At 34.2% G+C, this 10,532-nt stretch overlaps 2 protein-coding genes across 2 annotated transcripts; one reads left to right on the top strand and one right to left on the bottom strand.

Moving 5' to 3' along the window:
• The first annotated feature begins 239 nt into the window (after positions 1–239).
• On the top strand, positions 240–7,998 carry LOC107476398 (protein transport protein sec24). Its single transcript, XM_016096200.3, has 14 exons — positions 240–763; positions 874–939; positions 1,897–1,950; positions 2,041–2,213; positions 2,321–2,507; positions 2,628–2,773; positions 2,846–3,000; positions 3,447–3,528; positions 3,608–3,723; positions 4,929–5,027; positions 5,778–5,901; positions 6,149–6,426; positions 7,167–7,381; positions 7,481–7,998. The coding sequence occupies exons 1-14, from the start codon at positions 433–435 to the stop codon at positions 7,690–7,692; spliced, it is 2,238 nt and encodes a 745-aa protein (XP_015951686.1). The 5' UTR covers positions 240–432; the 3' UTR covers positions 7,693–7,998.
• Positions 7,999–8,443: 445 nt separating this feature from the next.
• On the bottom strand, positions 8,444–10,353 carry LOC110278899 (uncharacterized). The gene is made up of 2 exons (XM_021137148.2): positions 10,209–10,353; positions 8,444–8,802 (listed from the first exon to the last, which is right to left on the bottom strand). The coding sequence occupies exons 1-2, from the start codon at positions 10,330–10,332 to the stop codon at positions 8,471–8,473; spliced, it is 456 nt and encodes a 151-aa protein (XP_020992807.1). The 5' UTR covers positions 10,333–10,353; the 3' UTR covers positions 8,444–8,470.
• Between the last annotated feature and the right edge of the window lie 179 nt (positions 10,354–10,532).

The raw sequence follows: 10,532 nt of genomic DNA, 5'->3' as shown, positions 1-10,532 counted from the left end.
AGTTGTCAGAGATTATTTTGTTTCCACTTAAAGTTGACGAAATAAAAAATTTAAGTGATTAACATAATTAATTGTTAAAAACTAATTAAATAATTAATTTTAATTAAAAATTAAAGTGTTATCCAAAATTTTTTACAGACCAAAATAAATAAATATTTTTTTTATTAGGAACTTCGCACTCCTTAAAAATAAATGTAGGTATTCACTCTAAAAAGAAATGTATTTTTATTACAATTCATCAAAACATTCACACGACTAGTTACATCGGCCGCAACCGCAGGCACAAGCAACCCAAAGCGAAAATCCCAAACACTAGACGCGGGTAGTAACGCACACATCACTCTCACTCAGATACTCACCCTACTACTGTTTCGAACTCGGTCACTCGAATCCGAGTCAACACAGCCCGAACTCGCTCCATCCTCGACGACCATGGCGGTGAGGGCCACAGTCTCGCGCTTCCCCGTCGACACAGACGCACGCGAAGGATCTGGCCTCCTCTGGGGAGTCACCGTGACGCCATTCGCCGCCGTCGACGAGAACGGCCATTCTCCGGCTTTCGGATCGGGCGGCGACATCCTACCTCGGTGCGAGAACTGTTGGGCGTACTTCAACACGTACTGCGAGCTGGAGCAGTGGGCGTGGTCATGTTCTCTCTGCGGCACCCTCAACGGCCTCTCCTCCGCCGCTGTCGAGCGCTACTCACTCCCCAAGTCCTGCGCCGAGATGTGCTCCTCCTTCGTAGATCTTGAGTTGCCACTAGGTAATTCCTTTGAATCGATGCTTTGCTTCTTCAACTGAAGTTGTACAGGTTTCCTATCCATTTTCTGTCTTTTGTTCTTATGGATTCTTTTTTAATTTGAATTGGCTTAGATGGATCGTCGGAGGAAGCGGCAATGCAAGCCCGTCCTGTCTATGTTGCTGCCGTTGACTTGTCCTGTAAGATTTATCTGTTTGAACTGAACAATTCTTCCTCCTTTCTTCGTTCGGTGAGGTTAGTCGGTTAGGGGTTTCGCAGTGTGTGAGAGAGAGAGAGAGATCATTTTGTTTTTTGGAATGCAACTTTTGCGTTTCCTTTTAGCTGGTTCATTGTTTTTGATGTGTGCGAGAGAGGTCTGTGTGAAGTTCATTCATCCTGCAGCTGCTTTTGGGTGCGAGAAATGAATTTCCTCAATGATTATTTGGCGCATTTGTGAACTTGGTTCCAATTTCCGCCTTTGCTTCCTTAAGGGTTGAGGCTGAAGGGAGACCATGGTTTGGAATCACATGACATTTATGAGTCTAGATGTGAATTATGGCAAATTGGTAACGGTTGTGTACAATGCTTCACTGGTTGTTCAAGACAAATTTGCTACTAGTTATACTGATATAGCATTTCAAACTGTGAACTGTGATCAACCAGTGATTTGTGGCCTTACTTCTGTCGAATGTGAATGAAAATTCCATCACAGCAGTAATAGCTATTATTTGATCATTTCCTCCTTTTGCTTTCTCTCAGTTACTTTTGCCCTGACATTTGATTCTATGTAGAAGGATGCTGTGATCATGCTATCAAGTCCAGAAAGCTTCTCTTTGATACTCTCGATTATATATATTTTTTTTTCTTTAAAGATCCATATACTAAGGAGAGTCAATTATACGGAGTTAACCCTATTGATAGAATTAGAAGGAGACTAAGAAGCACTAGAGATGAGACCACTACAAATATTTTAATTTTAATGGTTTGAATAGACATGGTTTACAATATAATGTTGGATCCATATAATGGATTTAACCTTGTGGAACAAAGCCTTGTTGTTATTGTTACACTTGTTTTTTGATTATTTACTGATATGCAGATGAATCATCTTGATATTGTTATTTATAACTTGGAAAATATTCTGGGTTTTACTGCAGCTTCAGAGGAGTTTTTGGAGCTGACTAAAAGTGCACTGCTGGCAGCTTTGGAAGGTAATATGTTAATCCAACTAAACAGTTCTTTGTATATGGTAATTTTTTTATGGTTTCTTTTAATTTTCTTTTCCATGTGTTCTACTGCAGCTCTTGCTCCTGGTTCACTTTTTGGGCTTGCTACCTTCAGCCACAAACTAGGATTGTATGATATTCAAGGTCCTATTCCTGTTGTAAAAAATGTGTTCATCCCTCCTGATGCAGAGGGAACTTTACCAATTGGGCTTGATGATGTCATGCCTTTGTTACAGTTTCTGGCTCCTGTATGTTAACCATAAGCAATTTTTTTAGGATTACTGTTTTCACGTTGAAGCCCAAAAGATCACTTTATATGGGAAATTCTGTTCGACCTAAAAGCCTTTTTTTTCAGGTGGACACCTGTAAGGACCATATTGCATCTGCGCTAGAAACACTAAGACCTACGACTTCATGGGAGAGAACCACGGCAGCTGGTCAATCACTGGATGGTGTTCTGATAGGTGGGCGCGGTTTTGGGGTGGCAATGGAAGCCCTTTGCAATTACCTTGGATCTGAATATGGAAACACGTTTGCTTTAGGTTTGAATGATTTTAACTACAAAATTCAGATGCTGTTTACAAGGTTGATGTTCGATTTCTTTAATGTCAATTTTGCATGCTTAAGCTTCAAGCAGATGTTATTTCCATTGAGTACTGCAGCTAGAATCTTTGCTTTCTTGTCTGGTCCCCCTGATTATGGAGCTGGACAGTTGGATACAAGACGGTATGGTGAGCAGTATGCAAGCAAAGGAGAGGATGCAGATCGTGCTTTACTCCCAGAGCAGACACCATTTTATAAAGATCTGGTATTTAACTTATGTTATTTTTTTACTTTTACCTTTCATATTTTTAGAAGTGAAAAAGTTGACATATTACAGGCTGCTGTTGCTGTTCAAGCAGGTGTCTGTGTGGACATATTTGCGGTAACAAATGAGTACACAGATTTGGCTTCCCTGAAATTTCTGAGTATTGAAAGTGGTGGTTCCTTATTTTTATATACAAGTACTGAGGATTCAACTTTGCCTCAGGACATGTAAGTCTCATTTCGTAACTTTCCAAGACATGCTTTATGGGTAAAACCATTGCAGTTGCCTGATTTATATCTGTAGGAGATAGGTGTTCAGTATTGGCTGTTGACTATTTTCCTGTGTCCACAATACAGTCTAAACTCGGTGATATTGCGACAACTTTCTTCTTAGTCAAATTAGATTTAAATTGACTATAGAGCTAATTGTATGTTAATAACATTGAAATATATGTTTATTGCTTTAGTTGTTTCTTTTTCAAAATGGTTAAGTCCAATTAATTTGGCAACCCGGAAATTCACTTAAGTAATAAATTTTGAACTCAAATATAAAAAATTAAACACAGTTGAAGAACTGTTGCAAGTATCCCCCAACTATTAATGATATTTCTTAACATGCTTTCACATATATATATATCAAGTGGTGACTGTATTGTGGTCTGTTCTCCTTGCAGGTACCGAATGCTGAGTCGGCCATATGCATTTGGCTGTGTCCTTCGATTGAGAACTTCAACTGAATTTAAACCTGGCAATTCTGTAAGTGTGATCTAATGGATGGATTTATATTTCATATCTTTTGCATATATTTATAGAATAATGTGATATTGTATTGCAGTATGGTCACTTCTTCCCGGATCCACAGTATGAAAATGTTCAACACATCATATGTTGTGATTCTTATGCTACATATGCTTATGACTTTGTGTTTGAAAACAATGTTGGATTTTCAAGGTATAAACTATTACTGGTTACAGTATTGTCTGACTTTTACTAGCTTGAAAGCTTGTACATGAAAAGTATACTTTATACCCCTAGCGTTTGTATTAAATTTCAATTTTACCTTTGAGTTTTATTTTGTTCAATTTTACACCAAATGTTTCAAACCTTTTCAATTTTACCCGTTAATTTTTATTTCGTTTCAATTTTAGACCAAATGTTTCAGAACGTTTCAAAAAGGCTGGTCAAAATTTTGTGCCTGCCTTGTTTCAGAAGCCTAAAATTGAAATGTTATGAAACATTTGGTGTAAAATTGAAATGAAATAAAACTTAAGCATAAAGTTGAAATTTAAATACAAATGCTAAGGGTATAAAATATACTTTTTCCTTTTCTAATGTATAGTTACTTAAGTAAGGTGCATTCAAAAGTGAAAATGTTATGTAAGCCTTGTACTTTTCTGTGTTATTTTTACTCAGAATTTTATGAGGCCATTCTACGTCTAGTCTCCTAATTCATTAGTTTGTCCATAAACTACTGATTGTTTAAGTAGCAGTTTCTCTTAATGGAAAGACTGTACCTTTTCATAGTTTGTGCTTTGAAGAGCCTTAACAATGACTTTGTTTTTCTTCAATTTTATCATGTAGAAGTAGTCAACTCCTCTTAGTGGGAGAAGGTGGTGGTGTTGTTGAATATTGAAGAAGTAAAATAACTTTGTAAACCAAGACAATCTGATTAATTGAAACCATCATCATACCAACACATGCTATCTTTGTGACTTTGTGAGTGTGCGTGTGATTTTCACCTTTTTTCCTTCACGTGTTTAAGTATTGACAATAGGTTGGACATTTCATACTTGAAATCAGATTGCTGCTGAATAAGGAAACCCTAGAGCTTGTCTGGGATACTAGACCAAGAAGAGGAGTAACTCAAGGGGAAAAATGGATTAGCCATGCACATGAAGATTGTTTGCGAAAAATGATGCTTTCTTTTTTATTGGAGGGGTTTAGATGATGTATAAAGTACTCTTGTTGGTATATTATGACTGCAAGATGAAAATTTTGAACCTAAAAGTAGCTGGAAAATTTTAATCTTTAGTAACATTATTATCTTCTGTGATTTCAATAACTTATAATTTTGTGTCATATTTTAGCAATTAAGCTTTAGTTCTTCTTTGATACTTTTCCTGTTCTGATCCAATTCGATGTTATCTTTTTTGCAGAAACAAGTCAGATGTTCCTACAATTCAAATTGCATTTCAGTACTCAGTTGTAGTTCCTCCCGAGGAACTTTCCAATTTAGCAGGAGTTTCTACAAATAGGTACAGAGAGGAGATATTAGATGTTTATAAATTGTATATGGGTCTTCTCCCATTATCCTATGGTATATATGGTATGGGTGTTTTTATATATTATCCATGTTAGATGCAGTGAGTCCTATTAGATGTGACAACAAATATTGTGGCACTGTTTGATGCATTATAACTAAGCCTATCTAATGGAGCAAAGCTTTGTTGTCATTAAGTATCAAGTACTTTCTATTTGCCATCGATGGCCACAAATAATGTTCTTCCAAGTTTCTAGCTTTTCTTCTTTTGTTCAACTTAAGTATTTGTTGGTTGAAGATGGATCATGGGATTTCTTACGAAGGCATCTTTCTTTATCTCTCGTTTATTTAATCTTCACAAACTACAAATTATAAGTTGAACATAGGACTTTACCTTTTTCATCATCATCATCATCATTATCATCATCATCATCATCATCATCATCGTCTTCTTAGGGAATATTCTTGAAAAGTCTATTTTTGTTAACATTTCAATATATTTCCTAGGGAATATTCCTTGTTCTCTTTTCCTGTGATTTCTATTTCGGATGGGGCATTTTTTTTCTAATTTATTTAAAATGTTAGTTCCATTTGCTTTATTGATATTGTTTGGGCATACCCTGAGTCCCTCAATTTCTTGATAATTGTGTTTGAAATTCTCATTTTCTGCCAACATCTCAAAATTATTTACAGAATGATTCAAGGCCTTTTTGTGCTTAATTTGTTGTGTTGATTAATGACACAGAACCATACATTCTCTCAAACGCCGGCTTAGAATCCGCACGTTGCAGTTTGGTGTTGCTGAGAACATTAATGAACTTTATGACAGCTGTGATCCTGAAGTTGTGCTATCTTTGCTTGTTCATAAGGTGAATTGCAAAATCATCTAATCTATTTCCTTTGATGTGATTTTTATTTTTGTGCTTCACACTTCAGAGCTACTTCTGTGGATGTTATGCTTTTTCTAGTGTTTTATAAATATATGAACTCCTGCTACATATATAGAATTATTTTTCTCCAGTCTTTTCTCTGTTTTCTTGATTGATTTTTTGAGTTTTCTATTTTCTTTCTAAAAATATAGTTTTCTTGGGCAACTTATTATATGGTATTCTGCAGGTTATATTAGCCTCTTTGGATGAAGGTGTTCGGGAGGGCAGGGTTCTGCTTCAAGAATGGCTAGTGATCCTCATAGCTCAATACAATGATGCTCTTAAACTGGTTCAGTACAATAGTGGACTTTCCCTAAGATCTCAGATAGATGTTGCATTCTCCCAGTGTCCTCAACTTCAGCCTCTACCTCGCCTAATTTTTGCGCTCCTTCGAAATCCTCTTCTCCGTTTTCACGAAGAAGGTGTTCACCCCGACTATCGCATCTATCTTCAATGCCTGTTCAGGTGATTGGTCTTCAGATTTATTTGAACAATGGACTTTGCATAATTGTGCCAATTTTTTGCTGGGTGAGGTTAGACATATTAGCTGACCAACATAGAGCTAAATGAGCTTTTATTAATATTTATTAGAAATATAACCATTCATGTAAGAATCTAAATCGTAGCACTTGTTTTTTTTTTTAGAGTAAACCACCAAAAAACACCCACTAAACATTTAGTACCTAACAAAAATATCCTGAAAGATTTAAACGACAAAAAAGCTTTTAAAATATTTAAATGTGATAAAAGTATCCTGACATAAAGTAAGCTTCCCTTAGTATATACTTTATGTCAAGGCACTTCTATCACGTTTTCAAGATTTTTTGTGGGTATTTTGCTTTTTTCATTTTCTGGGAGTTTTTTTTATTGGTGAATCAATTTTTGGAGCACATTTTTGGTAGTTGACTCTTCTTTATTAAATAAAATGACAGCCAGTGCATTATGAGCATAGAAAATAGGTCATTTAGGACGCTATTTTTCCTTTTTGTACTGTAATAGGTCAAATCGTTATACAGTTATAAATTTATTTTCCTTGTCTTGATTTTTACGAGTAAAATGAGTATGTTCTTTACCAGAGTTAGCTGCTCTAAAATGAGTATCTAATAATGTTGCACTGCTTTCGCAGCATATTGGTAGTGTTGTATTCTAGGTTGAACTTCTACTCAAGAATTTGATTATACGATTCAATTTCATTTGTGTTGTAGTGTGCTTGAACCGAGTTCCCTTCATCGTGCTGTCTATCCAGTGTTGACATCATTCGCTACTCCAGATAAACAAGCATATCCTCGCCATTCATTGAGTCGTGCTGCGCTGATTACCAGTGGCAGTCCAATATTTTTCCTTGATGCATTCACAATTCTGGTGGTGTTTTATTCTTCCACTGCAGACCCCTCACTTCCTTTTCCTCCACCCCATGATTGTAAGCCTTCTCTACTTTTTCTTCTGCTATCTTGGGTTTTAGTTGGTATAAGTATGTCATACCTGTTCTGCCTAAATCTTATGCAAAATACATTGTCAGGTTTGTTGAGGATTACAATCAACAAATTGAAGCAAGAGAGATGCATCACTCCCAAGCTCATTTTTATTCGAGGAGGGCTGGATGACGCCTCAGTTTTCGAAAACTTTCTAATTGAGGAGCAGGATGTTGATGGAAGTGGGCTTACAAGTGTAATGGGCTTTGTTTCCTTCCTTGAAGATATTACTCAGAAAGTTCTAGAGTTCATGAAATAGAGTTCCTTCTGGGGTACGGTCTCTGTTTATGGATAATTAGGGAACGTGTACATTTAAGGGTGCCTACAGTTGTAAGGATGGGTTAAACAGTTAAGAATCGGCCATGGAATCAAGCTGGTTGTGATTGCCTTTGTTGTACTTGTACCTCCCCCCTATATCTTCGGTTAACTCTTTTCAACATCCTTCAAAAAGATGCCAGTCATTTAGTCAATGTACATTACCTCATTTGTGAAGGTTTTGTTGCATTTAAAGCATTTTATGTATAAATTTTATTATCTTAATTTAATATGATAAAAACATCACTCACCTTACCAGTCTATTCATTTTAGAAGAATTTTATTAAAAAAATTTGACAAAACATACACAAGGGACTTTTATTTAGATTGCTTGTCCAAGCAGCAGGTGGTAGCGGCTACCTAACGCTAGGAGAGGTACAATACATCATTACATCATAATATTGGAAATTTTAGTGATTTTTAATCGATGATTTTAATTATAGAAAATATATATAATATATATATTAAGATCAATGGTTTTAACTTAAATTTAAATTTTTTTCTATAATATTAGTATCTAAAAAAATAAGATAAATATTTTAAAACTTTAATATAAATAAATGTTAGTAATTTTTTCTTTGACGTCGTAGTTGGTGTACAACCCTAACAAGAAAATAATTACTCCCAATGAATGTGAGAGCTTTCTCAACCAAAAACTGGTCGTCTTATTAAAAATTACATCACTTACGCTACCATTCAATGATGATGTGTGCCATACTTAATTAATTAGAATTTATATGCAATTTTGAGATTTCGAACAATGTAACAATTGGAATAAACAAAAGAAAATAATGGTAAAAATAAACAGAATTCAAAATACCATTACTTGTACCATGATGATGGTCGTTGTTGCGGTAACCAGCACTACCTGCAGCTGCGCCATATAAAGGAATGGGCAAATTACTATGATCACCATTCATTCCCTTGCTACTCCCGTGCCCATCACTGCCGGAATGACCGCCAACTCCATGACCGCCACCTCCGTGACCGCCACCGCCACCCCTCCTATCCACTGATACTATTGCACTTGCTTTTATTATTGTTGCTGAATCAGCTGTAACATGTTATCATACCAAGCATGACTTTAATTTTTATTTATTGTGGCTTATATTGTTAATTTTTAATAGGAAAACTACAACAACAACAACAACAATAAATATCTACATTTTTTTTGGTATTTAATATCTACATTTTTTTAATTGTTTATATGAAAAATAGAAATCTTTGCTATGCTTTATGTTAAGAATATATACTGCTGGCATAGGAAATTAATAAAAGGGGAATAATGTAGGTAGGGTAATGAAGCAGAACTCTCCTTTCACATCTGTTTTTTGTTTTAAATAAAAAAAAATAATAAGGACTTTTATTTAAAGACCCATACAAAGATATACAATTATAAAAAAATAATGGGAATAGAAAATTTAAAAATCCTACGTATATACTAGAATTAGTTATTATATATGTTATTAAATTTATTTTTAATAAATATTTTATCTTTTTAATAATTAATTTTAATATATACTTAACACATTTTTAACAAATTTGTAAATAATAGTACTAAAAAATTTTGAACTGGTTTCCGTTTGGTCGGGAATGAAGTTTAGGTTACCTACAAATTAAAAATAGAATAATCTATTAAGTATTTGTTTGAACCAGAAATTTGGTCACTCGGTCACCCGGCCGAATCGAGTCACTTGTCAAACTGCTTAAGCATTGGATTCAATGAAAACCGATTCGACCCGAACGTATTTTGTGAAAATTGGTGACTCGGCCGGCTCATATCACTTGAACTAGGTCATATTTTTTTTTTAGAGTAAACTATCGAAATGGTACCTGAAAGTTCGTATTGCTGACAAAACAACTTCCAAAAGATGATAATGACAAATAAGTCCCTGAATGAATTAAAAATACGTAAAAAAAATAGATATTAAATATATATTTTAAAAAACGATTTTAGAGATCAAATTTAGATGCAAATTTTTGTAATCATTATTAGAAAAATAATATTTTTTCATCTTTAAAATTTAGTAATTTTATATTAAGTGTTTTTTTTTAAACAAATTATTATGAATAACCATATTTTTTAAATAAAAAATTTAGAGATCAAATTTTATTCTGAATTTTTTATGTATTTTTTAAATATTTATTTAAATATTGTCACAAAAATTCAGATAAAAAAATGAATTATTTGTTATATACGAAAATTTTTTGTCACCTATAAAAAATATAATATTTATTGATTATTTTTATGCATTTTTAAATCATTCAAAAATTGTTTAATGGATAACATTTTTTAGGAGCCTTGTTGTTGTGGGTGGCTGAATCTTTCAAATGTTAAATTAGTAGTTAATCTTAAAAATAACATACACTTGTTCCCTATAAAGCAGTGAAAGCAAAATCGAGAGAAATAAAGTAGTTATTTTTAAAGAGAAATTGAAGATGAATGATGATGATGAGTACCTGCATGTGAAGAATTTCTTTGGTGCTGTGAGTTGACCGGAAGAGGAAGATCAAGAAAAAAGAGAACAAGATAGAAGATCAATAAGAGAGCGTGCTTGTCGAGCTTGAAGAAGAAGTGTCCCATTGTAATTAATTACATGCGATATCTGCTAGTCCTAATCCTATAGGGAACCTATATCTCAAACTAGCTTCTCTTTATATATTTTGGATTACTGATACTTTTCTTTGATTTCGAGCAACGTAATTTTTACAATTCATCAAAATAAATAAAAGTTGCGTACGCTTCTTCTTTTGAATATAAAATGAATATCATGCGCTCACCAA

Source organism: Arachis duranensis, chromosome 3 (genome assembly GCF_000817695.3).
Source record: "Arachis duranensis cultivar V14167 chromosome 3, aradu.V14167.gnm2.J7QH, whole genome shotgun sequence".
NCBI lineage: Eukaryota > Viridiplantae > Streptophyta > Magnoliopsida > Fabales > Fabaceae > Arachis > Arachis duranensis.
The sequence above is the reverse complement of the archived record's forward strand: the minus strand, read 5'-3'. Positions and strand labels throughout refer to the sequence as shown.